We start from the raw sequence: 19,274 nt of genomic DNA, 5'->3' as shown, positions 1-19,274 counted from the left end.
TACAAATGTAGCTTTCATATATCAAAATTTGCTGCATCACTTGCAACATTAGTCGCATTGATGTTTGGTTGGTTAAAAGTTTACTTGGATTTCTTCTGCCAGAAACATTTTCTACATTTTGGCAACACTCTCCCATGAGGCCTCATGTATTCCTGTGAAGTTGAAATGACAGCATTATTTTTATTTGGAGAGAGGAAAGTGGAAAGGAAATAATCCTTTAAGCTTTGGAAGTGATCTCCAGTCTATAAAACTTCTTCAATTAAGCTGAGAGCTGATTGGATTCTAGTTCTGGGCTCATTTAAAAATATGTCATTTGGGGCAAATCTTTTCAGTTCTGGGTATCTCAACTTATACAGCCACGAAGATGAAGTGCTAAGATCTAACTCACCCTCCCTCATGGGGGATGCAAACATCAGGGACTTTTAAGAGCTTTCTAACTTAAAGTGATCCCTCTACCCCTATCATAACATAACGTAAAGCTATCTCTTCAAAAGATGATTTCAATAAAAGAACGATTCACTCTTTAACAAATAAGATTTCTGAAACTTGCTGTATGCCTTTTGGGGCAGGCCTTGAAGAAAAGCATCATAATTCATTGTTGTTATGTATCCTCCACCGAAGGGCCAAGGAGGAATGAAAGATGTGGTGAAATCTGGTGATTTCTGGAGGGAGAGGCTCTGTTCTCAAGTGCATTTCTCATACCTTATTTTAGAGAGAGAGGAGAGAGAGAGAGAGAGAGAGAGAAAGAGAGAGGGAAGTTATAAGTTGTGTCTGCCTTTAGGACTTTAACAGTAAAGACAGAAGAAAAAACAGGCGGTGTTTTTTGTTGTTTTTGTTTTTCTTATTAAATATATTTTTATGGATTTCAGAGAGGAAGGGAGAGGGAGAGAGAGAGATAGAAACATCAATGATGAGAAAGAATCATTGATCAGCTGCCTCCTGCACGCCCCCGACTGGGGATGGAGCCTGCAACCCAGGCATATGCCCTTGACCAGAATCAAACCCAGACCCTTCAGTCTGCAGGCCAAAGCTCTAACCACTGAGCCAAGCCAGCTAGGGCTACAGGCGGTTTTAAGATAGCAGCAGCCAGGAGTTTGGGAAAATGAGAAGAGAAAAGGCAGAAGGACAGGAGTTTAGAAACACTGCACTTATATGTAATGAAAACTGGAGAGAGCTGGGAACCCATTATCCAGGGGGTGATAGAGTCGCCCCTAACCCAGCAGCCTGCATCTCCAGTCCTGATGCTCCAGGCGGGTAAGCAGGCAGGTGGTGTTCAGGAGGTGCTCCAGCTCCTCCATTCCCTGCAAGGGGCCAAATAGCCCTTGATGGGGATGGGCCCGCCTGGGCGCCAAGTCCCTTACCTTTCCCTCCTCGCTTCTGGAGCAGCGCGTGTCCCACAAAGGGGTAGGCGCCGGAAATGCTGGGGATGGGCCTCATTTGCAGCCAGTTATGCGCATAGCTCGCCATCATCTGCAGGAAGCTCAGGATGAGGGTGGCGCCCGCCAGGGTGACGGCGCTGAGCGCGCCCCAGAGCAGCAGCTTCTGCCCGACGTGCACCAGCCAGATGGCCATCATCGCGCCGCGCCGGGACTGAGACCCAGAACCTTGGGCCAGGTGCTTGGGGCCAGGGCCTGATCCAGCCCCTGCAGTTTAAGTGCGGGGCCCTGGGAGGAGTCCCGCAATTCCCGGGGGCGGAGGCAGCGGGACCGGAGGGCGGGGGAGAGGGTGGCGCCAGGCCCAATCGCCTCTCCCTCCTCTGGCAACCTGTAGGCATCAGCCCAGACGCCCAGAAGCGGGACTTCCCGCGCAGGGACCGCCCTGCCCCCCGGGGACTGGGTTGGGGCCTCCCAGGCTGGGAGGAAAGCACCACAGGCTGTCATTGTGCAAACACCTAAGTAAGCGCACGGGAAGACCAATGCTGAAGGCAGAGTGCGCTGAGAAGAAATGAAGGCACTTAAGGGGCGTGGGGAGGAGAATGGGGTGCAATTTAGGGCAACTTCAGGATGGAGAGGCGCCCTGGGGTGGGGAGGGCTGATTTCCGTTAAGGAGTGAGCCATATGTTTTAGAATGGAAGTAAAGGGGCACCGGGTTTGAAGTTCGGTTTGGGGTTAGTTTTTCCCTGGCTGGGCGCCTAGCCTCCTGATGCTTCCTTGCGCAAACTGGAGTGTCTTGTGCTCTCCTGGGACTGGCTGGGAGCAGAGGTGGGTTGCATCCTGGCTGAGCTTCAGGGTCATTCAGAACAGCTCCCTACTTTGACCTGGGACTCCAACCTGAGGGAGTAGGTAAAATTCGTCATCAGGTCACGGGAGAGCTGAATAATGTTCTTGTGATCCCAATGGTTTCCAAATTATCCTCGGGACCAAGAGAACATTGGGGCGGGTAGGAGAGGATGAAGGGCAAGGTCTCTGGCAGAGGTAGAGATAAGAGATGCTGGCAGAGCCGGGCCTGGATAAAGGAACAATAATTATGAAATAACTCCCAAAGACAAACCACTGAGCCTATGGAAGGAAGGAAGGAAGGAAGGAAGGAAGGAAGGAAGGAAGGAAGGAAGGAAGGAAAGAAAGGAGGGAGGGAGGGAGGGAGGGAGGAAGGGAGGAAGGAAGGAAGGAAGGAAGGAAGGAAGGAAGGAAGGAAGGAAGGAAAGGGGAATGATGGTGAGAAGGGTGCCCCAATTCTGCCCGATGGCTGTGTTCACTGACTACGAATTTTCCTTCTTCAGGTAGCGGCCCCCAATCCTGACTCTGGTTCTCTTTTCTGCAGGTGATCCTTCCTACAAAGGGGCTGGGCTGGGAGTGTCCCTCTCCTGGGAGCAGGTCCATAGTGACAGGGAAGGCGCCAAGGGAGATGACATAAGTGGAGAAACGCCCTGGATCCCTACTTTGCTCAATCCCCTCCGTTTAACTTGCAGCTCCTGTACAGGTTGCAGGGCCTCTTCAGGGCAGAGAAAAACATGCTTAAGGCTTTTCTCCAACTGATTTTTTTTAAGTCATCTGTCTGCACTGACGTGGGAAAAGGTTCAGGTACTAGTAAGTGAAAGATGAACCTTAAAGCCGCAGAACAGAGTACATAATGTAATGCCATCTTTGGGGGGAAAAAAAGTTTCGTTCTCTGCAGCTAGACTAATGTCTGGGAAGAAAATCACTGGTCAACCTTATGGGATGTCCACGGAGAAGGACTTACATTCTTTATTTTATTCACTTTGATATTATTTCATCAGTTTAAGACTTTACAATATATTTTCTTTACTATCTTTAAGTAGATCTCATCTCTCTAAAAGTCTATCACAGCTATGAAACTATGGGATTTGACTCTGCTCATCTCTGTGGACAAAACAAGGAATATGTAACCACTACCCTGAAGAGGTGGAGAAGGGGGAGGGCGGAGTGCTTCAGGCAGCAGCCAACATGAGCAGGTCGTGCTCCAAAGCAGAGAAGGGTGTGCTGGGTTCAAAAAAGTGTGCAGGGGACCCCTGCTTGGAGCACAGGGTGGCTCAGGGTGACCAGGACAAGACGATGTTCACAGGTAGCATGGAGCCAGCTTGAATGGACCTTGACTTCCAGGCTTAGAAATTGAATCTTTATTTTGAAGGCCATTTGTTGGTGAGACAGAGAGCACTGAGGATTTTATGAATCCGGTTAGTGGGGCTCCCTCCTGAGAGGCTGGTCAGCTGTAAGAGCCCAGAACCCATCAGATAATTAGCAGTTTAAACACTGAGAGTGCATATTCTAGAAATGATTCTACTAGCATTGGGAGTAACCTAATGTATTGAGGATTTAATTACTCTATGAATTAAAAGCAAGATCCTTATGAAAGAAACAAACAATCTTCAGGACACGGCTTTGCAATCCTGAATGAGCACTCTATGAAAATAGTCCGATGTTCTGACCTCACACCCCTCTATGGCTACCTGATTAGTTGCTATGGAAGAGGGACAATGTAAATATGAGGAACATGGATGGTTCTGGTGTCCTTCCGTCATGACAAAGTTAGCCCAGCTTCCCTCTCTGACCCTGAGACTTCTGCCTCCAGTTTCCCTGGCTGCTCTCAGATGTTTGCTTCGTTTGGACTCTTCACTGTGTGCTGGTGTGTTGCACGCTGACAACTGTATGCTCTTCCCTCTTCCAACATCCAAGGCCCTGGATAGCCCGCTCAGCCTCGCCTCTCACCTCTCTTAAGCACATGCTGCTCTCCCCCCAGTTAGTGCTGACTGGGGGGCCGCTGTCTGCTGTGCTTGTGTCCTGGGGCCCTCACCTGACACCTAGTGTGCTAGGAAGCTGTTATTCCTCCTGTGGGAAGAGAACATCCCTTCTCTCACATCTCAGTGCTGAGCGCACCCCTGAAGTAGAAAAGTGCCCAGGACATGCTTGTTTGTGGGGGTTGGATTCAGAAAAGGGATCCTGACAGCATGTAGATACCACAGGTAGAGACAGCATGTAGGTCTCTACAAGGAAATACAAAACTTGACATTACCAATGGAAATTAACTATGGCTCAGAATCCTGTTTGGTAACTAGCCATAAGACTTAAATATATACTCATGAATGTCAGTTAATTTATTCATATCCTTTCCCTGTCCCAAATCAGAAAACACATCTCCTGAACATTAATGGATAAACCCTGTCAATATCTTATTTCGTAATCTCACTCAGAACTGACCCCACACTTCTGTGGATCATCACACTGATACACTCGATCTTTCACATAGAATTCCTCAGATTCAGCTAAACGAAATGTATTCCACTTAATAAGAAACTCTTACCTCTCATATCTTCCTTGGAGTTTGTATGGAATCTATCTGATTATAGTTTGAGTTCTGAAACATTTTAGTTGATAACTCTCTTGGTCCACTCGGATGGGTGTTAGCCACATACACTGTATGTGGATGTTACTAGTTCAGCTGTCAGGGCCCATCTTATTTCCAAGTTCTTGGGTGAGGCATCCGCTGTGTCATGTTCAGTGGCACACTTTGAACCTGGCCCTGAAGGGGGAGGAGTGGGCACTGTTGTTTCAAGTCCCCTCACCTGAGAACAGGTGTTTGGAATTTGGTTACCAGCCTTTCCTGCTGCCAGAGAGCAGGCCGCCCCCTGCCCTGGCAAGTTGGTCCTGTCAGACTAGATACGTTCCAGCTCCTTTGGAAGCAGGGTTATCTCCCTCATTTCAAGTTCCTCGCCCTCAGCCCAGAGCCTGGCCCATGGGGGGAAGCTCAAAGGGTGATGGGGAAATTGGACAGTGTTCCTTTAAGGCAGGTATCCTGGAGGGGAGCCTGGGTCCCTGTTGTGGACACAGCCCTGAGCTGCAGGAGCTGCAGTCCAGGCCCAATAGGCAGGGAGCTAGGCAGGGTTGTTGTTTAGCTTAGCAACCGCCCGCGCGTCCTGGAGGCCCAGGGGGTAACTCAGCCACTGGAGGCCCCATCCGCACCCTCAGTCACGGGGGCGCTGGCAGCCGCGCACCTGGGCCCTCGGGGTCTCAGGGCACCGGGACAGAGAGAGACAGAAGGTGCCGCTGTCCCCGCAGCCTCAGCCTCGCGAGCCATCTGAGCGTCCGAAAGGGGGTCTCCAGGGCTTCAGGCTGAGCGCCCAGAGATGCTCCTCTGCGTGGGGAGCGCACTAGAGGCAACTGGGGACCCCCACAGACCAGAACCCCAGGATCCCCGCCCCGCCCGGGGCCGCCGCCTCCGGATCCTTGCGAGCAGGGTGGATGGAGCCCGAAGCCCGGCTCCCCGTGGTCTTGAGGCTCCAGCAGCAGCGAGGACGGCATTTCCAAGTCTGGGCCATGAAGGTCGGCCTGTTGGACCTCGGGTCTCTCTTTTCCAAAATCTTCAAGACGTCGACTGCGTCCCCAGCGTCCCCGCGGTCCCCTCCCCGGTTGTGTCCTCCAGCAAATCGGAAGGCGCTGCCATCGCGGGGCCGGCGGGCAGAGAGCTGAGCATGGCCCCCACCCTGCCCATCCTCCCCGCCTTGGCGCCAGACTCCCCCTGCGCCTCGCGGGGGCGCCCGCCACACCCCATACTCAGCTCACCGCCTCCTACCCCAGGGTTTCGGTCGCCAGCAGCGCGGCAGAAGCAGTAGGGACGCCCTTGTCCCTGCGCAGTAGCCCCAGAGCAAGCAAAGTCCAGTCCCCGCCCCATTCCCCGCCCCAGGACCTGCCCCTGGCGCCATCGAGTGGTGGCTGCAGAGCGGAGAGGTCCCCCACGCACCTGGGGGTGAGGGCGCGGGCGACCCCAGTCCCTGGCGGGGTCTGGGCGGAGCTGCCATCTGGGCGCTGCTGGTAGCAGCAGTTCAGCCTCGAGCCCAAGGAACCCCCGCCAGCTTGTCCCCTGAGACCGAGAGCCCAGCGCTTGGATGCCCCGCCCCCCGGCCCCCGTGCCGGGGCCCTAAGACCCTCTTCTTCACCCTGCCCGGCCTCGGCGAGGAGTGGGCCTCGGACAGCGATTCGGAGGAGGCCAGACACGCGTGAGTGGCAGCAGGATCCGGGCCCTCTCTCCATGAGACCCCTACCCCTCTGTCTGCAGCAGCCACCTAGCTGGGCGAGCTTAGAACACAGTGCTATTTGCAAGGACTTCCACCAACTCCCCTGGGCCGCCTCCTTGCCCATTTCCTGGGTCCTAATTTTGTGCCTTTCTGTTCTTTTAAACCCCCTAGTCAGGCTTTTGTTCAACTCTCTCCCAGATAGCCCTCTGCTGTTCACCAGCTGGGCGGGAGTGGAGATGAAGTGGGCTTGAGGGAAAGGGGAGAAGTTGGTGTCACTTCTGACTCAGCCTTGAAGGGTTGCCTGACAGCCTGGTTTTCTCCAGGACTCTGAAAGTGTTACAGAAAACCAGAGAAGAACCAAGCAATGCTTAGAGAGATGGAGTTACACTTTATTATTATTGTGAGCAGGCCGAGAGAAAACTGTATTTCAAATTCTGGGCCCCAACATGGAGGAATGTTTCCTATTTAAATGTTTTTACCTTCTTTGTCTCACAAATATGGGAGTCCCCAGCGTCCCCGGTGGTCCCCTCCCTGGTTGTGTCCTCCAGCAAATCGGAAGGTGCTGCAAGTTCTTAAAGAGCCCTATGTGCTGGGGCTTTGAGACCTCAACCAAAGGCTTGGCCTAGAGCAAGCACTGATACCTTCGTCTGGGGAATGTTTACGGCCTCTCTGGAGTAGTCTTATTTTCCTTATTATTTAAGCAAGCAAGCATTTACAGAAGCCAAAATAGCAGGGTTAAAATTTCAAACAGCAGTTTTTATATAAGATGGATGCTTCATTCCCCACTGGTTTTACGTACATGAATCAAATCATTGACTCTTTTGGGTCATTGTTGGGGAGGGAGTTATATTGACCCCTGAGGACTATAAGCTTTATAGAACTAATTCCCTGCCAAATAAAGTCAGTGGGCCTGTTTATAAAGGCCTGGAATGAGGGCCAGGAATAATCTTTAGAGGGTCCGAAGAGTCCTGGATTCTCTATTTTGCCTGGCTGTTTTAAGCCGGGTGTGATAAAGACACGTCAGGATCCTGTCAACCATGACTGCCGTGTGGGTGGTCAAGATGACAGTATGTGGTCCCCTCTAGGTAGGAGTCAGTCCTTGGGTGGCAAATTTCTTTATCCAAACAGAGTCACCGGGGTGGAAGGGATGAACCAGATCAGAAGTTGGTACAGGCAGAGCATCTCAGATGTGCTTCTGGACTGCTTTCTGGGTAGACTGTAAAGTCTGTAAGAACTTGAATAAAGATTGGTTATGGATTTTAGCTTTTCTAGTTTGGGTTTCCATGTAAGCTGGTTAGGTGGGTAGGTCAGGGTCTGGAAGAATCACTAGAATCTATAGAGGCCCCACTGATTTTAGGGCAGCCTCCCGGGCTGCCTCATCCCCAGCCTAGTTCTTGCTTCTGGGGAGTCTCTTGCTTCTGGGGAGTCCCTTTGTCTTACATACGTAGAGGTGGAAAGACTTAGTTACATCTGGTAACGCTAGTTGGCCCATTGTTCTTGCTCTGCTCATATCTGTCTAACTACCTACTATATAATACCTCAAGGATCCTGGCTCTGAATTCCTTCAGGGAAAATGGACATCGGTGGGGTCCTCTGACTACTTCCGTGCTGAAGGGGGAGAGAGTTTTCTTTCAGAGCCAAGAGATCCTCGCTGTCTGTCAGAGGTATGATGAGGCCTGGGCACAGAAGGATGTGGGCTTGTGACCTGGTGGAGACAAACTGTCTTATAAAATTTAGCATTATTGAGCAATTAGAATAGCAAAAGTTACAACAAATGGTTTGGTAGGAGGGAAAGAAAACATTTCAGTTTTAATAACTTCTATTGAAATACAATTTTTCTCCTTAAAATTACTTCTATGTTTATCAAAAGAGCCAGATCAAGACCAATTTAACTATTGTATTCAATTTGGCCTGATTGTTTGCATAAACATAACAAGAATGGTAACTGACTACCTTTGCCAGAATTTCATGATTGAATCTTAGTGTGCCCGTAGGCCCAGGAAGCCAAGCCAACCAGCTGCCGGCAGGCCTGCCTGCAGTATCTGCTGAGTTAGGTGAATCCCTCACCTGCAGCGACTCTACCTGGGCCCACGCCCTAGGCTTTAAGGCCCATCTCAGTAGCCCTCCTACTCATTGCAGCCCAGAGTGCTTGGGGGTTCTGCAGGGATGCAGAGGCGCCCTTATTGCCCCCCCCCCCCCCCCCGCCTACTCTGACCAACCACCTGTGATGGTAGGGTATGGGCCTGATGCCCCAACACCATCTATTTTCAGGGCTACCAAGCAGGATACCAGGCTTTCTCCATGGCACTCTTATTGGCTTCAAGTCTTCAGAGTTCAGACAGGGCTCTTTAAAACATGATACTCCAGTCAAAGTTTTCAGTCAATAAAACCACTATTGGAAACCGGTCTTATTGAATTTATGCAAAGAAATGCATTGCCATGATTTATTTATTAGGAACTGCCAAATTTCGGAGGAATTGTATAAGGAGAAAAATATACTGACCTGCTTTAGGATCTTCTGATTTTCCTTGCCAGTCCTTTTCATGGACTCTTCAGAGTAATTTTTTTCTAAATCCTCTTTAATAAAAGAGTAATATGCAGATTGACCATCACTCTAACACACAAGATGGCTGCCCCCATGTGGTCAAAGATCCTGCCCCCATGTGGACACAAGATGGCCACCACAAGATGGCCAGCAAGGGAGGGCAGTTGGGAGGGACCAGGCCTGCAAGGGAGGGCAGTTGGGGGCGATCAAGCCTGCAGGGGAGGGCAGTTAGGGGTGACCAGGCTGGCAGAAGAGGGAAGTTGAAGGCAACCAGGCCTGCAGGGAAAGGCAGTTGGGAGGGACCAGACCTGCAGGGAAAGGCAGTTGGGGGGGACCAGGCCTGCAGGGGAGGGCAGTTAGGGGAAAACGGGATGGCAGGGGAGAATTAGGTATCAATCAGGCTGGCAGGGGAGTGGTTAGGGGGTGATCAGGCTGGCAGGCAGAAGCGGTTAGGGGCAATCAGGAAGGCAGGCAGGCGAGCAGTTGGGAGCCAGCAGTCCTGGATTGTGAGAGGGATGTCCGACTGCCTGTTTGGGGTCCCAGGTTGGAGAGGGTTCCCCGTGCTCGAATTTCATGCACCGGGCCTTTAGTAAAAATATATTTTAAAATAATCTATATAACAAAGAGGTAATATGCAAATTGACCATCACTCCAACACACAAAATGGCCACCCCCATGTGGTCAAAGATGGCCACCCCCATGTGGACACAAGATGGCCACCTCAAGATGGCCAGCAGGGGAGGGCAGTTGTGGGCAATCAGGCCAGCAGGAGAGGGCAGTTGGTAGGGACCAGGCCTGCAGGGGAGGGCCATTGGGGGCGACCAGGCCGGCAGGGGAGGGCAGTTGGGAGCGACCAGGCTGGCAGAGGAGGGCAGTTAGGGGTGACCAGGCTGGTAGGGCAGGGCAGTTAGGGGCAATCAGGCCAGCAGGGGAGCAGTTAGGCATCAATCAGGCTGGCAGGGGAGTGATTAGAGGGTTATCAGGCTGGCAGGCAGAAGCAGTTAAGGACAATCAGGCAGGCAGGCAGGCGAGCTGTTGGGAGCCAGCAGTCCTGGATTGTGAAAGGGATGTCCCAGACTGGAAAGGGTGCAGGCTGGGCTGAGGGATACACACCCTCCAACCCTGTGCACAAATTTCGTGCACCAGGCCTCTAGTGTATTATAACAAACCAGACTGTCTTCAAATGGCAAGAAGAAATTTACAATGTGTCTATATTCAAATAGATAGTCACAGCTGTCCCTGTAGTAGGATTCCTCCTATTTGACTTGTCCTTAACCTACATATGGTCTCTGGGAGGGGTGACATGCTCTCTCAGAACGGACTAAGGGAGCTTTATCCCTTCACAGGGTCTCACATGTCACAGGACCTCACAGGGTCTGTAATTCCTATAATAGAGGGCCAGTACTCACCACTTCACTACTTCCCTCTGTTTTAAACAGGCCTCCCGCATTTTCCTAAAGTTGAGGTTTGTGCCACCCCTGACATGGCATAGGTCACACAGGCCTGCAAGGCAATATACAGGCTGCCAACTGTCTCTCAATAGAGACCAACACCTGATGGGTATTTTTCTTTGCCCATAATGACGTGTAACATTGGCACTGCGGCCGCTTCTGACAGCTAAGTCTTCTGCTATTAACCATGACACATGGTAGGGCTCTACAAACATCTTAGGGAGGTGACTGAAGTCCATTTTCACCTTCCTACACAAAGCAAAACTGTCCTTGTCTTTCTGGAGCCATGCCCATGAAGGCGCAGGCATCACCTAAGTCTATTATACAGTTTTCTGCAGGCCACTGACAGGGCTGTGTCTGGTGGCCAGTTTTCCTTTCTAGCCACAAACACAGTCTGTCCAATTTCCCTAAAATGCATTCTGGCACAGGAGAAAGTTGTTTTGCTGTACACAGGCACCTTAACCCCTACATAACTGGGCTTGGACATCTGCCTAGAAAGCCTTAATCTAAAAGTTTAACATGCGGCCTTAGGTCCTTCTAACCCAACAGGGTCTCTGCCAGTCCCTCAGTCACACTCCTCCTCTCTTGGAAAATCTCAAAGTCCTGAAGGCTCCCGGGTCCAGGGAGAGCACCTTTCCTTGGCCCTTTTTGTTAACCCTGTTTACTAGTTACAGGGCCCTGCCATCCGTGTCTCTTGTTGCCCTTTGACTTTAAGCTGCCAGTCCAAAACAGTCAGAGTTGCAGTTAGAAACAGCTTTGCCTATTGCAAAGTGCTTCTGTGGCAGTGGCTTGGGTATTAGGCCCCTGTCTTCCCACCCGTCGTCCCCTTTGTGGCAGAGAAGTGACCAGGCCTCTCCCAAGGGAGTGCACTGGAAGGGCATATCAGCCCCTCTGCTCCCGGCAGCGGCAGGTATTGGCAGTTGTTCTTGTAGTCCTGAACCCTTTCAGCACATTTGCAAACAGGGAGCTTGCACTAGCTCTGTCTGCTGCTTTTACAGATCCCGGGCCTGCTGCTCCATTCCTGGGGCTCTGGGTGTTTGACCTTCCCTTCTGCTCGCTCTTCTTACCCCCTTACCTGCCCGCTCTCATTCTAGGCAAGGGTTTCTGCTGGGGTTGAGGGATCTCTGGATTGCCTGGCTGCAGCTTAGATATTTGGCCCCTCTCCCTTCTTGTGCCTGCTCTTGCTTCTCTGGCGAAGGTCTTTCCCAAGCCTCCTGCTCCCCGCTGCTCTTTGGGGATCTGGTTCCAAGTCCTCAAGGGGTGGGGAGTCAACGTATCTCCCGACAGGGCCCTTACCCCCAAAGTCCTGTCCTGACACCTAGTGTTGGGAGCACCGGCTCCTGCTGGGACCCGCGCATCTTCTAGACCAGGGGTGGGCAAACTTTTTGACTCGAGGGCCACAATGGGGTCTTAAACTGGACCGGAGGGCCGGAACAAAAGCATGGATGGAGTGTTTGTGTGAACTAATATAAATTCAAAGTAAAGGAGCGGAGGGGAGAGCAAGAGAACCGGATAGAACAGCCGGATCCGGCCCGCGGGCCTTAGTTTGCCCACGGCTGCTCTAGATCCTGCCAGCAAAGCCAAGTGTCAGAGCAGCAAGGGCACAGCTGCTCTGAGTTCCTATATTTTTTCTTTTTTTATTAATTTTTTTTCCAGTTTTAACCTTTTAACTAGTAAGCCAAATGTTTAAGTCCTTTACTGTACATTGTAAAATATTTATAATTTCTGGGCAACAGCTCAGGTGTCAGGTTACTATCTGTCATTCCCCATTTCTCTCCCTGCTGCTGCTGTTTCTTCCAGGGCCACTGCAGGCGGCTCTGGCATCAAACCCCCCGTGCCCCCCCCTCCCGCCTTTTTCTTCTTTCTCCTGGCTCTCAGGGGGGGTGGGCGGGGGGGGGGCTGAATCTGCCTAGCAACCAGTTTTAAATCACCAGGGCGGCTGTGGACTTCAGCTCCGTTTCTCCTCTGCTTGGCTCCTGGGAGTTTAGGTCTTTTTTGTTTGTTTGTTTTTTAAAATGTATTAGAATTCTTTATTCTTAGAAACCTCAATCCTTTAATGATTACCAAAAGTGGACAGTCAGCATTTTTAGATTAATATGTAGATTAAAGGTACCCTTTAAATGTACCTTTTCAAGAAAATATACCTTCTGTGATAAAACTAAGAGCAGGTAAATTAAAACTTGTCTAGTAAAAACTGCTGTATTTTTCCTTATGTTATTTCAAGTATATTGTATCAGCCTAATTTAGTATTGGAAGGGTTAAAAAGAATAAACCGGGTCAGAGAAAGATTAATTGTGCTTGCAGAAAACTTGCAACCTTGAATCTAGTGCGGTTCTGATAAGACACCTGGTAGGCTACAGACCAGACCCTTACGCCAGCAGAGCCGTCCGCAGCCAGTAAAAATCAACAAAAACCTACCTCTCCCTGCTTCATAATTAACTGCCAAAACCCCCCGCCCCCCACCACCCCTGTCCCCCAGCCCAGGGCCTGTTGCTTGTCTCCCTTTCCTATTTTGAGTCAGAGGAAGACAATTCCTACAGAGGGGAGAAATAGAAACAGTGAGAGTTTCAGAGAAAACTACAGACTACTGCTATTGTAGTCCTTCTTCCCAGAGGCTGGGGTCTGACCTGTGGAGAAAAATGACTCTTAGTCAGCCTGGAAAGATAGCGGATGAGGATAAGGGTGTGTAGGGAGATTTCTTGCGGATCAAAATCCTGGAAGGTCCCCTGAAGGAAATGGCTTTCAGTCCAATCACAGATACCGTCAGGGGTGTAAGAAGGGAGGTGGAACCAAGCTATGTCTTCTATGAGGGCCCTAATAAGTGACTGAAAACGGCAAGTCAAACAAAACACACAACCATGAAGACAACAGACCGCACAAGACACACAACCAGGGTTAACGGGGTCCATTAATAGTTAATAATAACTTCAGCCTTAGTTCCACCTCAGCTGGCTCATAGGGCTGTGATGTCACAGGCAGGGGCAGGGCCCGTAAATCTCCCCACCCTGCGGAGCTGTAAGCCCTGCCCCTGGAAGTTCCACCAAAAGAGATTTTAAAAAAGCCATCAATAACAAGTTCTTTGTTCTTTGAAATGTACTACTTTGTTGCAAATAGTTAACTTGAAAAGACTTCTCTCTTGCTTTTCTGATAAGCACTCTCAGAACCAAGCAATCTTAGAACCTAGTCGGCCTTTGTTTTAGCCTTTAAATTTACCCCAGAACTTCAAAATTTCAATTTAATACAGCAAATTCACAACTCAGGGAAGAGCAACCGATAGACAGAAATTTTTATTAGCTAAGTGGGGCTGATTCCCTCCGTGACAAAGAGCAAATGTCCCTGAGAAAAGAACTCTCAGCAGTGCTGCTAGAGACTTTTGCAGTTTGTCATGGTGGCATTCAGCCTTTAATAAATCAAATGTTTTAGCCAGACGAATCAACAGAAATGCAGAATAAATCAAAGTAGCTTTCGCTGCACACAGACTCTCACACTTACATTTATACACCAGACAATCCGAGTTTTTGACTTCTACCAGATATTTACTCAGAGTTTAAACCAGGGGTCCTCAAACTTTTTAATCAGGGGGCCAGTTCACTGTCCCTCAGACCTTTGGAGGGCCGGACTATAGTTAAAAAAAAACAAAAAACTATGAACAAATTCCTATGCGCACTGCGGGCCCGGAATGAGTCGGCTGCTAAGCAAGACAGGCAGCGGCACCCGGTGGGCCGGATAAATGTCCTCGGCGGGCCACATGTGGCCCGCGGGCCGTAGTTTGAGGACCTCTGGAACAGTCCACCTGATTCCTGATTAATTGCCTGAGGAAGCCATATGGCTTCCGGGGAGGTGATCAACCTCCCACTTCCACTCACTTGGAGTGGGCCTGACTGACTGGGACCCCTGCCTTACCGATTCTGTCAACAGGTCCAGAAGTGTCTGTCCACTCTCCCAAATGCCGGCTGGGTCCTGGGCTGAGGTCCGGGAGCACCCGGAGTCCCCCAGTTCAATTCTGCTAAACCAGCAGGGTGTGCCTCCCGGAGGCCTGTCGGCAACCCCGGGCCCCAAACCTGGCCCCCTCACTGATTACTTCGTCTGGGGAACATTTATGGCCTCTCTGGAGTAGTCTTATTTTCCTTATTATTTAAGCAAGCAAGCATTTACAGAAGCCAAAATGGCAAGGTTAAAATTTCAAACAGCAGTTTTTATTAAGATGGATGCTTCAAAAGGAGCTCAGGTCCCTGCCTCTAATGCAGAATATGGCAGATATGAAGAGCAGCTACAATTTCAAGAAATGATGCCTCCCTACTTTTCAAGGATCAGCCCCAATTCTTTTTTTTTTTTTTTAATATATTTTATTGATTTCTTACAGAGAGGAAGGGAGAGGGATAGAGAGCTAGAAACATCGATGAGAGAGAAACACCGATCAGCTGCCTCCTGCACACCCCCCACTGGGGATGTGTCCGCAACCGAGGTACATGCCCTCGACCGGAATCGAACCCGGGACCCTTGAGTCCGCAGGCCGACGCTCTATCCACTGAGCCAAACCGGTTAGGGCGGATCAGCCCCAATTCTTATCCCAAGTGGGATGGGCTTTCTCCATGCAACATCTGGTTAATTTACATATCTATAACATCATCTGACACCCAGGGCACTTGCAATGCCCAGGACACCTCTGATGTCTACATTAGAGCTCCTGAGGCTTTGCAAAGTGCCCTCAGGTACCCCAGAAATGCTGACAACCCTTTCACTGGGAACTGGAGGACATTTCCCTCAGCACACACACACACACACACACACACACACACACACACTCACAGGCACACACATTCTTTGATCACCATGAGCAGGAATGAAAACATGTGAATGTGTTAGAATCAGTCTTAATGCAAAAGTTCTCCAGTTAATTTATTTTTGGTGGAGGTGGGTGTGATGGTGGGGGTTAGAGTGGGGGAGGGTTCTTTGCTAGCAGGTCTGACCCTTCTTCCTTCACCAGATTATAAGGCAGAAATCTCCATTCAGGAATAGGTCCTGGTGGTCTGCTTTTAACCATTTCACTATTCACTTATAGGATTCAGATAGCTGAATATTTTTGCACTGACTTAACTGCTCATTAAAAAAATAAAATTCACCTGAATTCTAAAATGCACACTTTATGAGAGTCTCCCCATGAAATACCAGTTGCATAAATGCAGCAAATTAAAACACATGTCCAATTACTATTAGGCAATGCAGGTTAGTCAAAGCCCATTGTTTACGTTTCAAACATGGTCAGCATGGGTGATAGAAGTGAAAATAACAGATAATTGTAAATTGGTGGGTTTTTTTACTAATTTTAATCCCCTTGTGGCTATTATTGACTCTCTTCGTCATGATATATTAAGTATACAAGAGCTCCTTCAGATGTCAAGTGATGTGAAACTCACCATTATCCATCTTACATGACCTTAATGGATATCCAGAAATGCCTCCTGTCCTATGAAGTATTTTAGTTGGAGATCCATTTGAAGAAAGTGTTAAGTAACATTTACCCCTGCAGGTTGGAAACAAAATGGTATAAACGTGATGCACCTCACGAAGAGATGGGATGGAGCAATCATGGTACCTTCTTGTGTCTTGCTTCCCTCCATGGTGAGATTCTTGAGGTGGAAAATAGGTAAAAAATGGGCACCAGATGGTGTCAGTACACATTGTCTGGCAGGCTCTATGTCCTTTTACATCAACAGGATCCAATTCTTTTCCCAAGAAATCAGTGTCATGGTAAAATGAAGTGTGGCGGAACACTGGACAGCAAATCACACATCAGAGACACAAAACCTTAGCTCCCATCAGTCTCCTCAGAAGAAAGTGATCTCAACCAGAAGAAAGTGTTTTCATTGTTTACCTGGGACACTGTGCCTGCAGCTTTGTGGACTGAAACCAGAAATAACTCTGTTCTTTTTAATGCATGTACTTGGTAACCTGCTTTTAGATGTTTTAAGGAGACAAAGATTTCTAATGGCCAAAAAGGGAAATATACATGAATCATATAAAATATATGAAAGAAAAATAACATTTTCACAGCACATATGTAAGTCAACTCATGTTGACATTTAAAAGAGAACATTTCCCATTTTGAAAATACTCTTCATAAATCACTGAGTCAGAACCAAGGAGCCATAGGTTGGAGACGAGTTTTCAAAACACAACCACCTGCCTCCATAAAAAATGTTTGAGCTTGTTCTCTTGTCAGTGTTCATAGCATCATCCTTCTTTCTTTCCTTTCTTTCAACTCTCCCAGCCTATCTCAAAGATGCAAGGATTTTCATGCTACCTAGAAATCCGCTGCCCTGAGCTGCTGCCAGCTTAGACAGGGATGAGTGGAACCCACCGCCGGCCTCACACCCAAGCAGCATCTTCCTGAAAGGAGTAACTTTTCCTAATTAGCACAAAAGCACAGTCAAGAGCAGTGCTGTCCAATAGTATTTTCTTCATTGATGCCACCGATACAATAGCCACTAACCACCTGTGGCTATTGACCACTGAAAATGTGGCTAGTACAGCTAAGAAAATGAATACTTAGTTTTATTTCATTTTTATTCTTTTAAATGTAAACAGCCAAGTCTTGGCTTGTAGCACCCATGATCTTCTGTCACCCTGTTTTGAGGGTCAAATGTGCTATTTCTCTCATAGGTATTGATCGGGAATTTTATAAATAAAATTTTAAAAAGAGCCGTAATTATATAGAATAACATCCTGCAAAGGTATCTTTCTAATTTCTGAAACTTATTATGTTCCAAGACTTGCTCTTTGAACCTCCTTTCTTCTCTACCAGCTGTTTGCTGGTGCCACCAAGACACAGATCTAGAGTGTAAATGTATCTTCTTAATCTCAGAATTCCCTTCCTAATTCCAATTCAACATTTCTCATTGAGCCTCTAATAGATATCTCTCCTCTCTTCAGATCAGCTCCTGGTAGCATCTTCCACATCTCAGTCATTGGCATCTCCATCCTTTCAATTCTGTGGGTCCAAAATCTTGACGCTATCACTGACATCTTCTTTGACAATATACCCCAATCGGATTACTTCCCTATCATTTCCACTCTGGTCTCAATAGGGAGGGGGTTTCTATCTATTTAGTTCACTAATGGTATCCTTAGTGTCTAGAACAGTGCCTGGTATATAGTAGGCACCAAATAAATTGTATTAAGTTTGTTAATCAGTGAAAGTACAGATATATTTTCAGGTGATAGAACAAGAACTTCTGAAATTACAGCCTCACTCAATGGAAACCAGGCTTGCTTGATGGACAAGGGACTCAAGGGCTTCCCTTAGCTGGATTGCTCTGGGAAAAACTCTCCCCCAAAATGAGCAGCCTAGTCAAGCAAATGTTAAGGGCCCTGAGAATTCTAATGCAGATAACACATACATTCCAGGTTTTGAAACAGATTTAATCTTAAGGTTATTTTTTTAGTGAATCTTGTTAATGAGGGGCAAGACCTCAGAAAGTGTTCCTTTAATGATCAAAGAAATTTCCCACACCTCATTATGGCTTCCCATGTTAATATCCCTCAGGAGGGGGAATATTCTCAAACCTCCCTACACCCCATTCTTACTTCCATCGATGTAGGCCATCATTTCCACCGCTCTCCACTTTGGATTTGACATTTCACTGGTATTTCCAGCTCTTTTTGCCACAGGCTCAGAGACTGTAAACCAGGCATTGGACTAAGTTGCCTCTTAGTGGCCATCCTACAGTCTTCCTTCCATTCAGAATTAGGCAGCTCTCCCTTTGCCAAAGACAGCGACCTCCCTGAGCTAAAGAAAACCAAGGGTCCTTGGCAGTACTGGGTTTGTGGTCAGTAGCCAGGGAACAGAAAGGGAGAGAAGTGAGGAATTCTATGCAACTTTTATCTACCTTTCCAGATGCTTTGACTAGATTTGTAGTTGCTCAGAATTTTTAATGGTGCATTTTGATCACTGTTTTTAAAAGGTAACACACTAGTCTTACTTTTAACTCCTTACCTTTCAGATTCCTTTGGCGATTCTTGAGAAAAGAAGGTAAAAAACAAACAACTGGGATGGTGAGTTCAAATGCTGGGACAGACGAAGACATCAGGAGCCAGGACCTGTCGATGTTACCGTCTGCAAACGCTGTACTGGGGAAATGTCCCCAATACAAGCTGTACAGCAGAAGGAACTATCTTTAGGGAAGCAATTCACCAGTAGAATCTGTAAAATCTCAATCATAGTATTTGTAAATTCCATATAAATAATTTGCTGGAGGGTGAGGAAGGGATGAATAGGCGGAACACAGAGGACTTTTAGGGCAGTAAAATGCTCTGTATGACATTATAATGAGGAAGGCATGTCCTTATACATTTGTTCAAGCCCACAGAATGTACAGCCTCAAGGACGAATCATAATGTAAACTATGGATTTCGCGTGATTAGGATGTGTCAATGCAGGTTGATCAATTGTAACAAATGCACTGCTCTGGTGGGAGATGTTGATAATGGGGAGTCTGTGGGTATGTGGGGGTAGAGAGTATATGGGAAACCGCTACACCTTCCCCTCAATTTTGCTGTGAACCTAAAATCACTCTAAAGAAATAACAACGTCTTAATAATAAATTTTTAAAGTTTATTTATTTCAAAATCTTTCAAAATTTTTTAAATTGTAAATGGAGAGATCAGAAAGTTTAAATCCAAATGCTAGTCATTTTAACTTATTTCCCAGTTTCCATTGAATTTCATATAGCTATAGTTTACTGTACAAATCTAGAACATCTCAACTTATTTCTAAATATAAAAGTTAAAATACTTTCCCTACTTTTTT

General features: G+C 48.1%; 1 protein-coding gene and 1 long non-coding RNA gene across 3 annotated transcripts in view; one reads left to right on the top strand and one right to left on the bottom strand.

Annotated features, from left to right (window-relative positions):
- The window catches only part of LOC308243685 (cytochrome P450 4V2-like), a 41,022-nt gene extending 36,045 nt beyond the window's left edge, over positions 1–4,977 (bottom strand). Inside the window, exon 1 of one of the 2 annotated variants that reach the window (XM_080659384.1) lies at positions 4,759–4,977. In XM_080659384.1, coding sequence (XP_080515510.1) covers positions 4,759–4,765 — 7 coding nt within the window. In that variant the 5' untranslated portion in view covers positions 4,766–4,977. Of the gene's footprint in view, positions 1–1,361; positions 1,659–4,758 lie in introns of those variants that run through there. The other variant, XM_080659383.1, reaches the window with a different exon arrangement.
- On the top strand, positions 4,962–19,274 carry LOC308243686. Its single transcript, XR_013960090.1, has 3 exons — positions 4,962–6,451; positions 8,014–8,133; positions 18,469–19,274. It is a non-coding gene; the product is annotated as an uncharacterized lncRNA (long non-coding RNA).

The sequence above is a fragment of the Plecotus auritus genome (genome assembly GCF_963455305.1).
Source record: "Plecotus auritus genome assembly, chromosome: 3".
Lineage (NCBI taxonomy): Eukaryota > Metazoa > Chordata > Mammalia > Chiroptera > Vespertilionidae > Plecotus > Plecotus auritus.
This window is presented reverse-complemented; position numbering and strand designations above follow the sequence as displayed.